The sequence below is a fragment of the Protopterus annectens genome, chromosome 2.part1 (genome assembly GCF_019279795.1).
Source record: "Protopterus annectens isolate FY-2018-M chromosome 2.part1, PAN1.0, whole genome shotgun sequence".
In the NCBI taxonomy this organism is placed as follows: Eukaryota; Metazoa; Chordata; order Ceratodontiformes; family Protopteridae; genus Protopterus; species Protopterus annectens.
The window spans coordinates 619,426,256-619,447,403 of NC_056729.1; the positions used below are offsets into that span (position 1 = coordinate 619,426,256).

General features: G+C 36.9%; 1 protein-coding gene across 1 annotated transcript in view; it reads left to right on the forward strand.

Moving 5' to 3' along the window:
* Nucleotides 1–482: 482 nt before the first annotated feature.
* LOC122794881 (vomeronasal type-2 receptor 26-like) overlaps nt 483–21,148 on the forward strand; it is a 223,526-nt gene continuing 202,860 nt past the window's right edge. The window contains exon 1 of the mRNA XM_044063481.1: nt 483–635. Within this exon, the coding sequence (XP_043919416.1) occupies nt 483–635 (153 nt within the window). The remainder of the gene's footprint in view (nt 636–21,148) is intronic.

Genomic DNA, 21,148 nt, shown 5'->3' on the forward strand with positions numbered 1-21,148 from the left:
TTCGACTCACCTGTGAAATTATGGCACACGTGCTTGATAATAACTATATATTTTTTGAGGGTGAGTGTTATCAACAAATCAGAGGGGTAGCCATGGGAGCAGCCTGTGCCCCATTATATGCTAACCTGGTTTTACTTGGATGAGAAATGCAAAATGTTTTGAACAGCAGATACCAGTCAAATATTCTTTTATATCATAGATTTCTGGACAATATTTTTGTTTTCTGGAGAGGAAACTTTGCAGATATTTCCCACTTTATAGAATATCTTAATAACACTACCACCTTCCTAAGGTTTACATACCAAGTAAACAGATTTGAGATCAATTTTCTTGATGTAAGGATTTCTAAAATAAATGGAGGTTTCAAATCTAATGTGTATCGCAAGCCTACTTTCTGTAATGCTTACTTGCACTACCAAAGTTATCACCCCAAATGTCAGAAAAGAAGTATAGTAAAGGGCCAGGCTAGCAGATTTGCCAGGATGACATCTGAAAGAGATGATGTAATACAAGACTCTGATAGGCTGAAGACCATATTTTGTGAAAGAGGATATGCCTCAAATATAGTTGAACCAAATCTGAAAGAGATACTTGATGAATTGGGAAATAAATGTAAACCACTTTTAGGTAATGGTGTAAGTAGGATTATAGTTGATAGGGGTGACCAGGAACATGAACCTGGTCTAAGTACCCTTTCCCCTACAGACCTGACAGATTTTAGCCAGGCATGCATTATCCAGCACTATCCACTCTCCAATAGAGTTAAAAATGTTTTGTATAAGAACTGGGGTATTTTTAAAACTAACAGCGAAGTATACAGGAAAGTAGGTGAAAAACCTACCTTTTCTATAAAGGTAGGCACACATTTAAAATCCAATTTGGAGAAAATTAATGTTGGGAGATCTAACACTGGAGAAAACATCAAACCTTGTGGACGATGTCCCCAAGGTAGCCATATTTTGCAGGCTTCATCTGTTACATTAAGCAACATGGTTGGCAGTACCCTACATTTAAGAAAGGGGAATTGTTACACTACTAAAATAGTTTACATTGCATTATGTAATACCTGCAATGGATTTTACATTGGTAAAACTGAGAGGGCCCTCAAATGCAGGATTTACGAACACCTGCATGAGATAAAAACTAAAAAAAGAGACAAATGCTCTTTTTAGACACTCTATGGTTTGTGAGGGATATACAGGCTTTAAGTTTGGTATACTGGACATTGTAGACCTTGATGTAAGAGGAGGGGACTGGAAAACTTACTTGTGTAAAAAAGAGCTAATGTGGCAACTAAGGTTAGCTGCTCATTTTCCCCCAGGTTTAAATGACCACTTATCAATTGTCCCAGTTTTAAAAGAAAAATCAAATAGATTAAAATAGATTAAAAATAATATTCAGCTTATGTAAGCATGTGGCAGTTTAATGTTTTTGTACAATGGACTAATATGTTTATGACTGCGATAGGATGAATTTAAGTGGAATCCGTATGCTTTTTAACATGTATTTTTTATTATTTGATCTTATATATTTGTAATTAACTGAGTTATTTCACTTTAAGAAAAGCAATTATGTATAATGGCCTAATTAATTTAATTGTGGAGGATATATATAAGTAATTGATTGATTCAGCATAATTTGTTCTGATGAAGTAATTTTTTACTGATGAAAGTGCTTAACAACTGAATTTAGAGCTTTTTTATTATAGTGTAGTAAACTGACGCTGTCCTACAGTCCGAGTGGTGCGTTTTTTTATTGTTTTGGTGGCTTTTTCACACCAGCACACCATTTCACGTTTCATAGGTGACTCTAGCTACTTTAACTGTGAGTTTTGTGTCTGATAGCCAGTGTGTTATCCACCTTTCAAAGTTAGTTGACAATTCCATCATGATAATTATATCAAGTGTTTTAAGCCAGATTAAGATAGATGGTGTGAACTGCATGGCCACGATTTACAGCTTTTGTAAACTTTGTGTAATGGCAATAAAATGACAATTGTCCATGCTTTAGGAGCAAACCCAGTGGAGAGGCTTAGGGTGAAAAAGTTCAAGAGAAGCTCTGATACAGTATATCTGACACTAGTGCTTAGACATCCAAAAATATTAGTAGGGCCTGCAGGTGTGGTATCTTTGGCTTTGGAGAATGAATCTATGACAGGATCCATGGTAACCTTTGAAGAATGTTGTGAATTTCTGTGATTGTAATGCTTACAAAATTAGCAGTAAATGTACCTGTTAGTATATTAATAATAGCCTTTGGTTCAGAGAGGTCATTATCATCAAGGATTATATAAGAGTATTGCCGGGTGTTATTTCTTATTTTCCTGACACAGGAGAATAAAGATTTGCAATGACAGTAGTATTTTGCTGATATGTTTAATTTGTGCTTAGCTTCCATGTTCCTATTATGATTTTTAGTTTTTTACTGACTTGAAATAGTCCTTTAGATTAGTCATTTGCAATATGATGTAACCATTTTGCATTGCATTTCTTTTAATGTAGAATTTGTTTATGTGAGTGGACCACCAAGGTGATTTATTTTTAATTTCCTTATACATGTATTCCTGTTAGGGACTGTTTACACTATACATCTTAGTAAAAGTCTGTGGTATAGGTTGCAGCTGTGGCTGTCTGGGGGTGGAGGAAATGCAATGGAATTTCTAAAGCTCATCATATAGTTTTAAGTGTTTTTAGATCCTTAAACTCAGGCATGCTTGTTGATGAAATGGTTGTGGTTTTAACTGAGATAGAAATTACTTTCTGGTCAAATTTGACCAGAGATATACATAAATAGGTGAGCTGCAGAAGGTGGCTTTTGTTTGTAGGGGCAATATTAAGAATGTTAGGACCCCTCATAGAGGGAGTTTGCTTTTATAACTGTAAAGGATTGGGCATACTTACCATTCATAGGCTTATAGGTGTTTACTGGGCTAAAGACCACAAGGGCCTTTTTAAGCCTAGGCATGCATCCCAAATCTCTGACAAGTTCTGGTGTCCTTGACAAGTGTAAGCAGGGGCTTGGGGGATGAACCATTTACAGGCTGCCTGTGTCCATTAGAGACATAGGTGCCAAACCAGGGATGGAGACAATACTAGATTACAGTAATACCAGGATAACTGAACCACATTTAGAAAATGTTCATGGTTATCAAGGGACATGAAAGGAGACTTGCAACATTATATGAAGTAATTTGTTTTGTTCAGAATAATTTGGACTGCATTTATTCCTGTATGGGGGTCACAGGGAATCTACTGGGGAAATAAGTGGGTCTCTAACAAATACTGATACTCTCCTACAAATATCCATTGATCTAAAAATCCGATTGGTTCTAAACACTGCCATAGAAGGATATTTGTCCAATGAAATCATATTTCTGTTACTACAGCATTATGTATGTGTTCAAGTTGTAAGTGAGCCCTGAGATTAGACATCTTATTTATACTTCTGGCATCAAGTGGACCACGTTTATAGATAAGTATTAGGCTAGCTGCCCTTGTAGACTATTTTAAGCATAGCCGATTTTCCTCACAAGTGAGAATCAAACGCAGTACTGTGCTGTCTGAAAGATAAACTCCTTAATCCTCACCTTCTAACCTTGATACTGACAAGACTGGAATCTAGTGAGATGTTTTTGTTGCACTGAGATATCCAAAAGATGGCCTTTGTCTAAAGGTAAAACTACTGGGGCAACAAAGGCTTTGACCAGTATACAGTATCTATAAAAAGAAAGGTACAGACCATCCCTTGTTAAACAACTGAGTCTGTCATCATGTCATTCCAAGCTAACACATGATGGAGCCCCCAGAATAATGTCATCTACTTATTGAAATATTTAAGCCTGTTATCCTTTCCTTGATTCTGGGCATCAAAAAGGGGGATGTTAGAATTCTATTAAGGTCCAGAGTCTAGACAGTGTTGGACACATGCACGGTGAGATCTTGCGTACCTCTCTGCATGTCCTTCTGGAGTGAATGCCTCAAATCATTCACATCCACAGGAGTAAGAGTCTGGTCATAGTCATAATTCTCTGGTTTGAGGGATTTTAGAGACTCCATTATGACATAGATCACTGCACCAGAAAGACAACTGACTGTTACCCTATTTTCCAGCCTGGTTAGAGGAAAATCACTGTGCCTAATAACAGAGCCATCCGTTACTAAGACATTTTCATTTGTATGTGCAGACTTGTGAAATTAGATGGTTTAGAGTCAGCGACATCATGATTCCCTGAAGTGAGTGGCTTTATATTATGGGTACTGGTTGAAAGTGGTAGTGTTGTGGTACTCATATGACACTGAGACTTGCTTGTCTCAATTCTAGAAGGTCTAGAAAGAGATTTTTAACAACCCCAGCATATGTGGTCATGATATGTGCATGCAGTTATGAGGGTGGGCTTAGGTGAAGCTTACTGATTATTTATTTGGGTGACGGAGTTGCCCCCAGGTTGTGTAGATTCCTACACATACCTCTCACAAATGTTATTATGCTCATCTAGTAGTAGCTAGTTAAAACTATGCATTAATCAGTTCCTGTAATATTTTGTTTAGCAGTATATTTTTAGAATAAAGTAGGAATGAATATCAAACAAGAAGGCAAAAATAAAACTGCAAGTGAAAGTGCCAAAAAAAAAAAAAACAAAAGAAACACCACAAGGAAAAGGAACAGGTAAAAATACAAGAAAATTAGAAAGTCCACAAATAGAGTGCAAGTATAGAGATCTTCTAGAACAACCTCATTATCACCAAGATTTGATGTAGGAATGTTTAAAGAGAGGTGAACTGAAACCAAAAGATAAAACCTAATAATGGCAGCTTTGGATAGCAGGTTATGTACATGTTGGTTTAAAATGTCCATTGAAAATGTTGGATAGTATGCAACTATTCTAGGGTTAGAATGTCATGCATATGTTTTGTTGAGACAGGTGAGTGGGGTTGGAAAGGGTCAGAATGTTTGTGTGTGTGTGTGTGTTTGTGTGTGTGTGTGTGTGTGTGTGTGTGTGTGTGTTAGGGCTAGGCCTGGGGATAGGTGTATGTTTGTGTGTGAGTATGTGTATTTTATTTATTTTATTTATTTATTTATTTTACATTTGTTGACTGGGCTAGTCTAGCTGGATACATGTCCATTTTCAGTAGAGGCCCAAGGAGATAAGCTCCAAGCAGGTAAAAAGAGAAAAAATACAATACTGAAACAAATACTAAACAAAAATACAATGCTTAGAAAGTATATAAATTGCAATACATTGGAGAATTAAACCTATTTGGAAAGAAAAAAAAATTCTATTTAAGTAAAGTGGTATAGAGTCAAAGCATAGTTTAAGATGCAAATAAGTACAGGTACACCCAAAGGTCTGAAGATATTAATATTAGACAAACGAAGGAGAGAAGGAGACAAGAGAAAGGTTATAGAAGAGAAGAAAAAAATGCACTGGCTAGTATATGGTTGGTTTGCCTAGAAAATTGTTGCAGAGGGGACAAGGTCCAGAAGTAAGGGTTAAAACAAGATGAGAAAGATAAGGGGAGGAAGTAGGGTTCAGTCTGGTTTACAGCAGGGACAAAGCCAGAGAATTTTCAGATGCTCTTTGAGGTTTTTTTTGAAGAGAGATGTAGATGAGAGAGATGTGAGTGTTCTAGGGAGCTGGTTCCAGATTTTGCCCACAACGTTAGTAAAAAGTGAGTCGCCTGCTTTATTATTAGATTTAACATTGGAAATTAGTGACTCATTGGCTGAGTGAAGTGTTTCCAGATTTTTATAAGGGGAGATCAGGTTAGTAAGGATAGGGGTATTATTATTATTTGGGTGGTAAATAATTTTTTGTATGATCACTAGTTGATTATACAGAAGATGGTTTTGTAGTTCAGACCATCCAAGCTGTTTAAGATTATGACAGTGATGGGTTCTAAAAGGGGTGCCTGTGGCAAATCTAGCTATGTTGTTATAGCTGTTTCCAAGCTTGCTTAGATTGTTTCTTGATAGATTGGTGTATATAGTGTAAGCATAGAATAGGGTAGAAATGAGGTAAGTCTGGGCAATGGAGGTTTTAGCTTGTGGAGTGAGGTAGGGTTTGATTCTATACAGGGAGCCTAGTTTTTTATTAACAGTTTGAATAGTATTGTTGATATGGTCGTCAAAGCTGAGTTTAATATCTATGGTAATGCCAAGGAGACGTGTAGTAGTATCAGGGGAAATAGTAGTTCCATTATTAGAGGTAATTGTGAAGTAGATCTCTGGTGACTTTTGGGTAGGAGCAAAAAGCAGAAGTTTTGTTTTTCTGGGATTTAGGAGAAGGCAATGATGGGTAAACCAATTTTCAACAGTGTTAAATACTGTTTGAGTGAGGGTTTGAAGAGAGGTTGATGACTTAGCAGTACAGATCAAGGTCAAGTCATCGGCATATTGTATATAGGTGGCTTTAGGAAATACAGTGTTGAGATCATTTATAAAAATTGAGACAAGAAGAGGGCCTAGGATAGATCCTTGAGGGACTCCAATGTTTACGGGTAGAGGTGTAGAGAGAGTATTGTCCCAGAGCACTGCTTGATGTCTATTTTCAAGATAGGATGTAAACCAGCGTATTGGTTGTGGGTCAAGAGATTGGGCTTTTAGTACACTGATCAGTAAGTTGTGGTTCACCATATCAAAGGCTTTTGATAAGTCAATGAATAGTGCAGAAGATAGAGCATTATTATTTTGATTCCTGTTAATACAGTCTGTAAAAGTTAGTAGGGCGGTAGTTGTACTATGAAAGGGCCTGAAGCTGTGCTGGCAGTTGGCTAGTAAATTATTATGGCACAGATGTTGAAGTAGTTAATAGTGAATACATTTTCCATTATTTTGGCCAGTGGGGAGAGTAATGCAATAGGTCGAAAATTAGCGATATTGGTGGAATTGCCTCCTTTATGTAAGGGGATAATGTGGGAGACTTTACAGATGGATGGGATGTTTCCTTCTATGGTTGTTCAGTTTATAAGGATGGATATGGGTATTCAGCTGGGAGGTGGTCAGCAGAAGGGGTACAAGGTCTAAGTTTTTGTAGGAGTTTGCAGATAAAGGATGTTGGTATGGGTTGTATATGCAAGGAGAGCACTGAGCTGTGTTTTGGAAAGGGATGGGGGAAGTAGGAGATAGTGTATTAGCCAGTGTTTGAATAGTTTCAGTGAAGTAATTGTTGAGGGCATCCGCTATTTATAAAGGATTATTATGGGGAATTGATGATGGGGCTGGAGTTTTGGTATGTCCTGGTTTGATTAACTTATTAATGCCTGACCAGAACTTTTGAGGGTTTTTTGGGTGTGATTGTTGAAGGAGGAAATAATAGTTTTGTTTATCTAAGTTGATGTCTTTTTTGGTTGTATTTCTTAGCTGTTTATAGTGTAGGTGGTCTGCAGAGCTCTTAGTGGCTCTCCATCTGGTCCATATTTTGTTTCTTAGGAATATTTTTTCTCTGGTTTGTTTTGTGAGCCATGGAGCAATTTTGTTTCTAACTCGGGAAGAGTGAGGAGGGGCATGAAGATCTAGGATTTGTAAGAATTTAGTATTAAGGTAGGAAACAGCTTCATCTAGTTTGAGTTCTTTCAATGGTGACCAGTTGCAGGTCTTTAGTTCTCTTTGAAAGCTCTCTCCTTGAAAGTGTTTTTTGAGTGATAGGATGTAAAAGTGTTATTATTAGGACTATGAACCTTATGCTTTGTTATATAGGTTAGTACATGGTTACTTTTTAGGGTTAGGGTTAGGGTCAGGTTTAGGCAGGGGGATAGAGTTAGTGTTTTTAATGTGTGTATGCGCATTTTTGTGTGTGCAAGTGTGTCTTGTGCAGTGGCAATGTTATGGGAAGGTTTTTATTATGGTAAGTGTAGCTTAGGGTGGGGGAGGGGATGATTTTGAAGTTGAAGTTAGGGTTAGCCACCATTACTAAGGTGGTTCAGAGGGGTGGATTTAAGGCTAGTGTCACCCCCAGCTGCTCCACCATAGCAATGCATGCTAACCTTACCGTGACTGTGCACCTAACTTCAGTGGCGGCTGGTGACTTCAAATCACAGGAGGGCTGCAGGAGACAGCTGAATGGGTGGGGTCAAGGGGAGGGGGTGTGGTCAACCAGAAAGGGGAGGAGCTATACACAAAACCACAAAAAGCTAACTTTAATTAAATATGCTGCCCTGGGTGGCAAACCATCATTATGAAAGTCCAATCAAGACAAAAATAAGTGTAGAAGAATAAAAATATTTCAATGCATTGGCTGCATGACAGCTTACTTAATATCTAGATGGAAACAAAAGGTTGTGAGGCATGAAAAAATAAATTACTTTTTAAATACATTACTGGAATGCCAGTCAAAATCAAGTATAAGAAAAACCAGAAGCACTCAACTCAAACCACTTCTCCTTGCACTGCAGTCCTAATTATAATATATTCAGCTTTATTAAAGTACCAAGTAACATGCTGAAAGTAGAAATCTATGTGATGCCCCACTTGTAAAAATGTTTCTTATCCAAAAAGACCTGCTGCCTGACAACTTGTTTCATGGGGAAAACATGATAAAAGTAAAAATGAAAAGCAAACAAGAAACAAGCTCAAGATACATTGCTTAAAGGATTACTGTACAGGTTATGGACCACACATGATTGGCATTCTGTTTAGTTTACGGGTAAAGTCTGTAGAGATGACTGGAAGTCTCCAACAAGTGTAATGAGCTTTTTAAAATAATGGAATCCTGTCCTTTAATACCCAAGGCTTATACATTATCTAGTCAAGTATTCTCTGCATGGCAACAACAGAAAGGCTTTCAATGTTGGCAATTCTTTAACAGTATGCTTATTAAAGCTTACTTGCATCTTACGATCTCAGACAAGCTTACCTTATGGTCATTAAAGCATTGCTACTTAAAAAACAGAGCAACAGGCACTTTGAGTAATAAGCATAAATCAACAGTACAAAAATATGACAGAAACCAGACCATTCTGCAAAATCAAGGACAGATGAAAAGCCACTGTAGTACTTATGCAGTGTGTCCTCCCCATCCAAGGTAGATACAACTACTCCTTGCCTTGCTTGGACACATCCAGAGTCACTACATGGGTGAGTGGGGTGCAACAAGCATGTCACAATTTGAAATCTCTCTGGCTGACTGTGATGGCCCTGACACATTTGTCATACCTCTCAACCTCAAGAGCAAGAAATCTGGACAAAGCCATACAGAGAAGTGGGACAAAGGCCCAACAATAAGGACAATTTTTAAATATTGCTCTAATAAACTTAGAAAGATAATAGAATAGGTCTTGCATTAGTATGAATTTTCTGAAGGGTATAAAATCTGAAACTCAAATGTCTGTCATTTTCTAACTTCAGTCTTTAGTGATGTCACTAATTTGCCAAAAAACACAATTTTATGAAAAATGGACAAATACGTGATGCAAAAATATAAAATAGACACACAATACAGCTGCTACCTGTCAAAGAAGGGACACTTTAATATTAGTACTGCTACCTTGAGCAGCTGACAAAATATAAAAGAATCTACATGCATTTCAAGTAATCTATAACTTTGATTATTACAGTTATTTCTTAATTGTAAACCCTCCATGTTTTCTTCCAAAATTGCTATTTTATGGAGGGATTATAAGGGGGAAGAGCAACATTTTGAGCCAAAAATTGGGGACAGTTGAGAGGTTGGCTATGCCTAATTCTATAAAGCAATTTATTTGCATGTACCTCTCAACCTGTTAATGCAGTAAATCTGAACAAGGCCAAATATATTGGGGCACATATAAACAGTACTAAAAATTGCTCTTGTATAAATTGAGACAGTTGATAGAACAGCTCTTACTTTAACATGCATTTTTCTGAAGGTTATGAAGTCTGAAACTTAGAGTGACTTCTGGCAAATCATTTAGGAATTAAAACTACAAATTTTATGAACAACAAACCAAAAATAAGAAGCAAAAATCTATTCATTCTTTGAAAATCTGGACAGTTGGGAGGTATAGTTCAGCTGGGCCTGTCTGAGTTTGCTGCCCCCCCCCCCCTGACAAAATAATGGTTGAATGGAGCTTCTGCAGCCATTCCAATGAACCATTATACTTGGCTATTTCACTCCATTTACCATAAACACTAATGTGCATACTGCTTTACTTCTATGCTGAGTTGGACTTCATTTGAAAGTTTTATTTTGTATTTTACAGCACAAACACTAAGTCATCTGTTAAACAAAGCAATGCAGTCTCACAATGAAAACTTAGCATTAAAACTTCTCTGCCCTTGAAACTCACATTCATTGAAACAGCATTGAAACCCACATTCAAAGAAAATACATTTTGCCAGTGGCAGATAAAGATTAATTTTGGGCTGTTTTCGAATCATAGGCTCCTTGCATATGAAACATACATGTGCTCTGATACACCTTCCTCATTGTACTAAAATTATATTCCTTGTACAATACAGTACACTTGTTACAGGGTGTTTTAAATTTGTTTTGAACATTTTTCCAGTAAGCAATGAAACAAACCATATGCACCCATAATGGCAAAACTGCCCAGTTGAGAACATTTATCATAAAAAAGTCTACTCAGACTTCCACAGTCCACCATTATTAGTAAATATACACAATTCTACAGTCCACCATTATTAGTAAATATGCACAATTCCACAGTCCACCATTATCAGTAAATATGCACAATTCCACAGTCCACCATTATCAGTAAATATGCACAATTCTACAGTCCACCTTTATCAGTAAATATGCACAATTCTACAGTCCATTATCAGTAAATATGCACAATCTCTGAAGTCAGTCATCTAAATAATTCCACATTAAAGAAATCTGTAACTAATGAAGCGGTTGCTGCTAGCAATCACCTTTATATTTCATGGTTTCATCGAAAAATAAAGTGTCTGTTGCCCCTCAGGAATAAATTGCCTATATTACATTAAAAAATGATAAGCTAGTAATAATATTGCAAGAGGAAATGGATGGCAAACTGATAACGAACTCATAGTTAGTATCTTCACCAAGGAGAACATTCTCAGTACGGCAGCATCTACCCCTTGCTGGAGTAGAACCCACAACCTTCTGCATCAAAAGCAAGTACACAGCCTGTTGTGCTATAGTATTAACTTGGCAAAGCACTAAACTTCTATTCCCCTGCAGCTCTCAGTTCCTTGTAAAATCTACTCAATACTCAACTGCATCTCAACTTCGCAGCTCAAGAAAACTGGAAAAAGCCAAAATGTATTGGGGGGGGGGGGTCAAAAGCCCAAAAACAGGGACACATTAAACATTGCTTGTATAATCTTGGAAAGTTGCTAGAATAAAATGTTGTGTTGCCACCATATATTTTACTGCCAAGGTCCCTGAGCAAAAAAGTCAGAGTAACATACCACTACGCCACATCAGCTGCTTTGTAAAGAGAGGAAGACTGAAACTTAAATGGCTATCATTTAGTGAATTCAGTTCTCACCATAGCTGTCAACCTCTTAGTACAAAACACCTGGACAAACCCAGTAATGAGGGAATACAGCCCTCAAACATATTCAGTGAATTCAGTTCTTGCCATAGCTGTCAACCTTAGCACAAAACCTGGACGAAGCCAATAATGGGGAATACAGTCCCAAAAATAGGGACAAATTTAAAATATTCATCTTATAAACTTGAAAATTGCTAAAAAAAAAAGGTTGTGCTACTATGTATTCTGAAGAACATGAAGTTGGAAATTCAAATGCCGGTCAATTTTACTGCGGACAGAACAAAAACAATTTTCAGCAGAGATGCAGGGATTAAAACTGCAGACACATCTTTGTAAAATGGCAGGGCACCAGAGCAAATCCACACAAACACAGGCAGGAGATGCACACTCCACACAGAAGCCACCCCAACCAAGAATCAAACCAGAAAACCTATAGCTGTGAGGCAACAATACTACCACCGCACCATCAATTATGCAAGGAATTAAACATTCAGAAACCTGAAATCTGAAATCAAATGCCTGTCAATTTTACTGCGGACAGAACAAAAACAATTTTCAGCAGAGACGCAGGGATTAATACTGCAGACACGTCTTTGTAAAATGGCAGGGCACCAGAGCAAATCCACACAAATACAGGGAAGAGATGCAGACAGAAGCCACCCCAACCAAGAATCAAACCAGAAAACCTATAGCTGTGAGGCAACAATACTATCACTGCACCATCAATTATGCAAGGAATTAAACATTCAGAAACCTGAAGTCTGAAATTCAAATGCCTGTCAATTTTACTGCGGACAGAACAAAAACAATTTTCAGCAGAGACGCAGGGATTAATACTGCAGACACGTCTTTGTAAAATGGCAGGGCACCAGAGCAAATCCACACAAATACAGGGAGGAGATGCAGACAGAAGCCACCCCAACCAAGAATCAAACCAGAAAACCTATAGCTGTGAGGCAACAATACTATCACTGCACCATCAATTATGCAAGGAATTAAACATTCAGAAACCTGAAGTCTGAAATTCAAATGCCTGTCAATTTTACTGCGGACAGAACAAAAACAATTTTCAGCAGAGACGCAGGGATTAAAACTGCAGACACGTCTTTGTAAAATGGCAGGGCACCAGAGCAAATCCACACAAATACAGGGAGGAGATGCAGACAGAAGCCACCCCAACCAAGAATCAAACCAGAAAACCTATAGCTGTGAGGCAACAATACTACCACCACACCATCAATTATGCAAGTAATTAAACATTCAGAAACCTGAAGTCTGAAATTCAAATGCCTGTCAATTTTACTGTGGACAGAACAAAACCAATTTTCAGCAGGGATTAAAACTGCAGACACGTCTTTGTAAAATGGCAGGGCACCAGAGCAAATCCACACAAACACATGGAGAAGATGCAGACTCCACACAGAAGCCACCCCAACCAAGAATCAAACCAGAAAACCTATAGCTGTGAGGCAACAATACTACCACTGCACCATCAAATATGCAAGGAATTAGATATTCAGAAACCCTTAAGTCTGAAATTCAAATGCCTGTCAATTTTATTTAACATTTTTTAATCAGGACAGTCTGACTAGGAACAAATAAACAATTTTCAGCAGAGGCCCAGGAAGAAATAATGCAGACATGTCTTTGTAACATGGGAGGACACAAAAGCAAACCCACACAAACACAGGGAGAAGATACAGACCCCACAAAGAAGGAACCCCAGCCAAGAATCAAACCCAAGAACCTGCAGCTGTGAGGCAACAATGCTACTACTACACCATCAAATATCAAGCATTGCAGCATTTACAAACCACAGATATTATGAGGAACAGATCAGATCGAATATGAGGCAAAAATCTGACATTTTTTTACAAATGGTGGTGGGTAGGGAACTCAAGTCTTTAACACCTGCATACAGGGTACAGGGTTCAAGCCTGAGGTATTCCCTACCACACCACCTGGGGCATTTTCACACACACACACACACAACACTCTCTCTCTCTCTCCAGTAAAATGCACCATACACACACAAATAAACATTGTAAATTAAAGGTAAAAAGCACCATACACACTAATGCTCCTGCCTGACGAGATCCTAATGCTCCTTCCTGATGAGATCCCTAATGCTCCTTCCTGAGTCCTGCTGCTGCTCTTGCAGTCCGGACACGACCCATAATCCTGGCGAGTCTGTGCACTTTAAAAGTGCACAGACGTCTCCTTGTGTCCCCCTATGGGGACTGCCGGACTGCCGTGAGCATGCGCAAAGTCCACGAATTTCAAAAAATAATTTTTTTTTTATTTTTATTTTTCTTTCTATTTTTTATTTTGAGGGGGCTGCAGTCCGGCAGCCCGATGCCACGAGCTGCCCCTGCCTAACTTTAATCTGTATCTAAATTTAAAAAAAAAAAAATGAAATGTGCTTAAATCAATGAGAAAAAATATTCCTAAGAAACAAAATATGGACCAGATGGAGAGCCACTAAGAGCTCTGCAGACCACCTACACTATAAATTTATATATAATGTTGAATGTCAGATTAGTGGAGGTGGGTGATATTCCTGAAACTTTGGGGTTAAGTACATTGTGTGTGTGTGTGTGTGTGTGTGTGTGTGTGTGTGTGTGTGTGTGTGTGTGTGTGTGTGTGTGTGTGTGTGTTTGTGTGTGTGTGTGTGTGTGTGTGTTGTACGTGTGCATATGTTGTTTACTGGTACTGTTAGGGAAAGCATGTTCACTGTAATATGTACGGTTAGAGTTAGAGGCAGTGGTAGGTTTAGGATTAAGGTTAGCACACATGAGCAAGGTTCTGAGGCAATTTTTGCCTCATGCACACACTTTCTCAAGTGTGTTAACCCCAACCCTAACACTATCTATTCCTCTCCCATCAACGGAAAAGGAAACTGATCTTCTTTTCATATTGGTTTAGTGATTTCAGGAAAAAGTGTTTTGAGGAAAAATAAGTTGAATTATTTCTGTTTACATCTGTCTCAACAATATGTGTGCCTGATGGATAGAAAACAATATCTGATATATATATATATATATATATATATATTTTTTTTTTTTTTTTTTTTTTTTTTTTTTTTAGCATAAATACAAGGTTTCAGCAGTTAAACTTACTGATAGCCTGTAGGTCCTAAGCTTGACAACTGAATTTATGAGGCTTTAATGTTTGCGTTTCATTTATAGTCCCCTCTGCTGCCAATCTAGTACATGAACAATCAAAGGGAATAATGGCAACAGCTACACTAAGATGTGCCATTTCAAATGTTGCACATTTTAGTGACAGCATTTTTTAAACAGCTTTATTGAAAACATTAATATAATGAACAGATATTTTGAAAAAAATTGAATAAGTCAAATTTTTAAAGTACAATATTTAAACAAGAAAATATTAATACAATAACTATAATAGCACATAAAGCTATATACAATGATGTCCACTATATATCAAACAACAAGATCAATTAAGTTATTTTTGGCAGAAGAAAAATAAAAACAAAGAATAAAAGATTAAAAAAGATAGATTACTGCATTAATCATCTGTCCAGTTTTTTAACTAATAATTCATGTACATTTTCCCAGTTCTAATATAATCTTGTATTCCTTGTAGATTTAGATTTGATAGTTAACAATTCTAACTTAGATATTTCCAGGGGAAGATCTTTAAACTCTTTAAATGAGGGAACTGATGAGGAATTCAAGTTTATTGTAATTGTTTTCCTGGCAATGGACAGTATAGACCTGAGCAAAGAATATTTGTTTTTATTTATACAGTCTGAATAAAATGTATTGAAGAATACAAGTGACTTTGTAAGCATAAAATTGTCTGTAAAAATTGCCTGTAAAAAGTGTTAACTTCTTCCCAAAATGTCTTTAATAGTACACAATCATAAAATATATGGTTCCAATTAAGGCTTGTTACTGTGTTACATCTCCAGCAAGCAATATATTGTTTAGTTATCTTACTCATTTTCTGAGGTGTGCTGAAAGATTTATGAAAAAATCTCCATGTGAAGATTCTCCATTTAATGGAGAAAGTGGTTTTGCTGTGTGACTGAAGGAAATTATCTTCTGAGAGAATAAAACTTAGTGACAACATTTTTAATCACTGTATGGTTCATGTGATTTACTACTGTATAATTATCATTACAGAAATATTAATACTAAACAAATGTATATTAGTTAAATGCAGCTGTAGAATGAAAACATATAGTTGAAGTTATCTACTGCAGTATCTGCTGTATTTTTCTACTTCAAGCACTTGTCTTTATCTCATTAGCTTTCTCCCACTCTTTCTATCTTGTCTAATAAGATATCTCCTTCTATTTCTTAATTTCGGGTTCCTTTATAGGACATTGACAAACTGGCAGCACCTATATGTCTTACAATTATAATTTTCCCCTCCCATTCAAGTGAAGTTACAAAATCTTACCAAATTTCTTTCAGCTGAAATAAGACTTTTAATGTAAAAAGACTTAAGCTATCTTTTTTTGGTGTAGTCTTATTTTATGTTTTCTTAAAAAGGACTGCAGTTTAGTGCTTTGACTGTGTAGTTATCATGGCTGCTGCTAAGAGAGGGAATAAGCTAATAACTTAATTTGTGGCCAACCCCCTCCTTCTTCCCTGAGGTTCCTTTACTTATGTTTCCAACTGCAGTTGGCAGCCAATTTTTTCCTACCCAGCTTAGTGTCCCATGTGACTTTTTATTTCAAGTGAACATACTTGAGTATTTTTATTAACGGCTCTGGGAAATCTCTTTGCCCTTGTCTTTAATTCAAAAGCAATAATAAATAAAAAAATATAAAATTTTCTACTCTTACCTGCTAACCTACAAACCTTGCAGGTCTGCTGAACAACTGCAGACTGATTGACTCACGCAGGCATGGGGGTGGGGATAGTTTCTCTGATTTAACCTTTTGCATCCACAAATCTTATTATCTGCCCAACCTCATAAAGCCACATAACTCAAGGACCTACCCTTAGCTCAGATATTTTGCTAAGTTTTGTACGCCACTCAGGACATGCAAGTTCAAGTCAAAACACATGCTCACATCTCTGAATATCACCTGCTAACCCATTACTACAATGTTCCCCCATTTAGCCATGCTCTAATAATCATTCCCATATGCTGCATGAAAACATTTAAACTTGCGTTTCTCACAGCTTCATATTTTCTCTATTTTACCTCACCTATTTCTTGCATTACCACTCTCACAACACCCTGTTTGTAAGCCCACATAATCTCCAAAGTCAGAGTCTCTGTCATGTGTATTTTTTAATGTTAAAAGCATTTGAAAAAAAGACTGACCAACTGACCACATAAGCTGTTTTCTGATCTCTTACCTCCCTGATCTATTTGCAATAACTGAGTCTTGGCTAAAGAATACACATCATCATGTACATTATTTCTTCTCTGGGTATGATTATTCATTTGATGACAGGCCAAGCACCAGACCTAGTGGTGTTGTTGTACTTCACAAATCCTCTATTAACATTTCATTTATTTCCCAAGCCAATGCATCCAATAACTCTGACCACAACTGGTAATTAACTAAATTTCCATCCAAGTCTTCAGAGCACCTATACCTAGCTATTGCCTAGCTGTCATCACCTGCTTCACTCCACAAGTTTAAAAAAATACTGCTGCCCATAATTTCTAACAGTGAACCCAATAAAACATCATTATGCTTCCTGTTCAATTTAAGCATGCATTTCTTACAGATCTCACACTCCTCCAACAAGTAGACATCCCAACTAGACCCAATCCAAATCTAATCACCATTCACCTCTTGAACACATTATTACAACACATCCAAACAATATCTCCTCTTTCTCCATTCACTCATCCACTTTTAGTAATCATTGTCCCTTTATGGGGTTGGGAGGGTGGCTTAATGGATAAGGTGTTTGCCTTACAAACACAAGATGCAGGGTTTGAGTCTCACAAGGGATAACTGGCTAGACTTAAAATGGCTCACAGGGGCAGTTAGCCTAGTACTAAACTATGAACTATGTTCTCCATACAAAAACTTCAAACTAAATATCAGTTCAGGCTAATATCTTTCAGACCTACCCCCTCATAAAATTCCCATTCTACACTCTAAGCTCACTACTACTAATTCATCCCCTAAAATTTCCCTCTCTGATGCTAACATTACTGTCAATAAGCTAGCAGACTTAATACTCTGTCTTCAAGACACCCACTTTCTAGTGATTTCAAAGCCATGAAAACTGCTAAAACTGAATGGCTCACTAAAGAGCCTAAATCTCTTACAAATTATGTGATAAAGTCTGGGAAATGTGGGAACATTACATAACTCCCAACAACCTTAACTATTACATAACTCTGAGGAACATGACAGGGCACACACAGACTTAAAACCAAACACTGACAGTCTAAACAAACCTCTCTTCTTCACTCCCCTAAACATTTCTGTCAGGAAGTCAACAAAATAACAGGAATATCCTCCACAATTGAATTATTTATTCTAGTGTTCATACTCTAGCAAACTGGTAATCTTATACCTTTGGAGTCCCTGTGATAGCTCTCAAGCCTTTCCACAGGCTTACCTACCCACAATGCAGCCACGCAACAAAGGCACCCTTACTCCCAATTTCATCCCACATTATCACTTCTCAAAAACTACCTCTAAGTAAATTTAACCCTACTTCAACAGATTTGTATGGACTTATTTGGACCTGACAATATCTGTTCTTGTTTTTTCTCCCACTACAGAAATTTCATTGCCACTCCCCTTACTCACATTTACAACCTTTGTCTCACCACTAATACTATGCCAAATATTTGGAAATCATCTTTGTCAGACCAGTCTCAAAAGAAACCAAGCCCTCTTCTTGCAGTAACTTATGCCCTATCTCCACCCTACCCACTCTTAGTAAAAGTCTTGAAAAAATAATATGTAACCAACTTACCCCTTATCTACAAAAATGCCTCCTGCTTTTCATCAAACAGCAGAATGACTGCTCAATGGATCCTGACTAATAACATTTTAACTAATATGGAAAAAGAAAATCTTACTTGAGCTCTGTTCTTTGACTTAACCCATGCCTTTGACATGATCAACAATCCAATTTTACTTCTTCATCTGCGAGACACTTGGGTCAGCCCTGATGTACAGCCCTGATGTAACTGCATGATTCAAAGACTTTCTATCTAACTGTTCATTCTGGGTAAAGCTAGGACCTGCTCTTTCCAGCAGTTCCCCTTATTCACTCTAGAATCACATAGGGCTCTATTCTTCATAAATAAACTTCCTCTAGACCTTGCCCACATGCCACTACTTCTTCAGGCAGATGATGTGGTCATCTGTAGGTCTGATCCCTAACATCATATGATTGCAATTCACCTTCAAAAGGATATTCTTCAGCAATAGCACAGGTTAAACTCCAATAAACTACTACTCAATGACAAAAAAGTTATTTGGCTTCAAAATGATTATCCAAATACCCCTCTCCACTCCTTTAATTCCCTTGACTGTAATAACAATTCCATTGAACCCAGTATCTCCTTTAGGCATTTGGGGATCTGGCTAGAACAATAACTAAACTTCCATTAACACATAAAAATTCTGAGTGCTAATCAAAAACAACAACAGTCAACGCTTCTGGGTCAAAAAATATCTCAGTTCTTCTCAAGTCCAGCAAGGGCTGCTACCTTGTTCAACTTGAGTCTGGCCTCCACCTGTATGCATCAGCCTCTGTGATAAACACGGTGTCCTTCATAACCTGTCCAATAAAATATGTTGATTCATAGCTAACTTACTATGGAGTGAGCACCACTGCCTTACCTTACAAAGGTTTAGTGGTTTCCAGTACAGGCCAGATCAAGTTTTCTTCTTGGTTCCTTACTCTTCCAAATACTCAGACTTTACTACACTTCCCCTACCTCTTCCAAACTTTTTACTGCCACTCAAACCTATAGTAAAAATCCAGAAAACAGCAAAGGGCTATGTAACAAATAATCCAAGAACGGACGGCAATTGAACTATATCCGTTTATTAACTGAAACCAAACCAACGTATTGTGAACGCTTTCATACAATCAAATGTTGTACTTCATCAGACAAAGTTACAAACACAATCTATTCAATTTAAACTAAAAACAGTTAGATTCATGATGATGTAATTTCCTTTCTTAGTTAATATATTTCAAATCAAGCAGTACTTATTGCATTCATAGTGTTCCCTAACCGCTATATACATAAATATGCCCTCTACAGCCTATCTATCATAAACATTCATCTATGCTTATAATATTCTTAAAATACATTTATAAAGTACATGCAATGATAAATTAAATATAATAATATAATACCAATTAAATAGTTATTAATAAATATCAAATCTCTATGACTATACATATCTAAAAATCTAAAATAAGTATTTTACAAATATGATTTCGTATATAGATTATCTTACACCTTCATGTTAATACAATACCTATAAGAAATGTGTTAAATGAGTAGCACATCTAGGACTTATAAACATTTATTATATATAAAATTCATTAGCAGATTTTATTTCTTTTAAGTGCTTTCAATTTTAATATAGGCGCTATAGAGCTGCGCTCGTTAATGCCTGGGCAAGTATCTGCTTGCAGTCTTATTTGTCATTCTAGTTCCTTTAGCTCTAAAAATACATTCCTGCTGCTTTGTCATCTATTATAACTTGGTCTATAATGGTATAAGTAAATGAGTGGTCTGGATGACTGTTAACATGTTTGGCTAGAGCATTATTCATGTTTGACTTCTTTATTGCGTATTCATGTTCATATATACACTGAGACAATTTTCTTTCGGTTTTCCCTATATAGTAGGCTAAGCACAGTTTACATTTGCTTAAATAAACCACAGCTTTTGATTCACAGTTATATTTGCCTTGTATTTGGTATGTTTTACCCCTTACTACAAAATCTGTACCCACTTCTATTTTGTGGCACCATCTACAAAAAACACATTTTTTCATACCTAGTACTCTGTTGATGTTATGTCCCTCTTTATATTTTAATAACTCTTTCAAGTTTCTCACTCAAACCTATAACATATAAAACCAAGACAGATCGGCTCCCTCTTTATAAATCCTTCCTCTCAAACTGCACTCTACTAGCCATTGCTTAAATGTACTGGCCGCAAAACTGTGGTAGTCACTTCTTCCAGGTTTTAAATGATCACACAAAGTACTCCCTGTTCAGGCCACAGTTGAAACACCACATAACAGAACAGTTTGAATGCACCTGTACATCTAAAGGGCATGTTAGATAAACCAGCATCTTTGACTAGTATTACATTTACCTACCATACTTTTCATCCACCTGATTATGTCACTCATACTAAACTCTGATTTAGTTTATCACACCATTATTATGCTAAGCTCACTACATATATAATCTAATCCCTTCTTTCATCTTGGTGATCTCTATTAGCTTTCCTAACCTAGCAACTCCTATTCATATCTGCACCACTTCTACTTCTTTTGCTTTAACTCTCCTCTGACATTTTCTGTTTCAGTTATATGACTTAAATATATTTGGCTTGTTATATCTTCTGTGTATTTACTGTTTGACAGGTTGTCTATGGTTATTCATAAATGTTAGCCATTGTACTTATATATTGCATATTGTTTTGTTACATTATGGTGTAATCCAGGTCATTGTTTGACCAGAATTTTATCC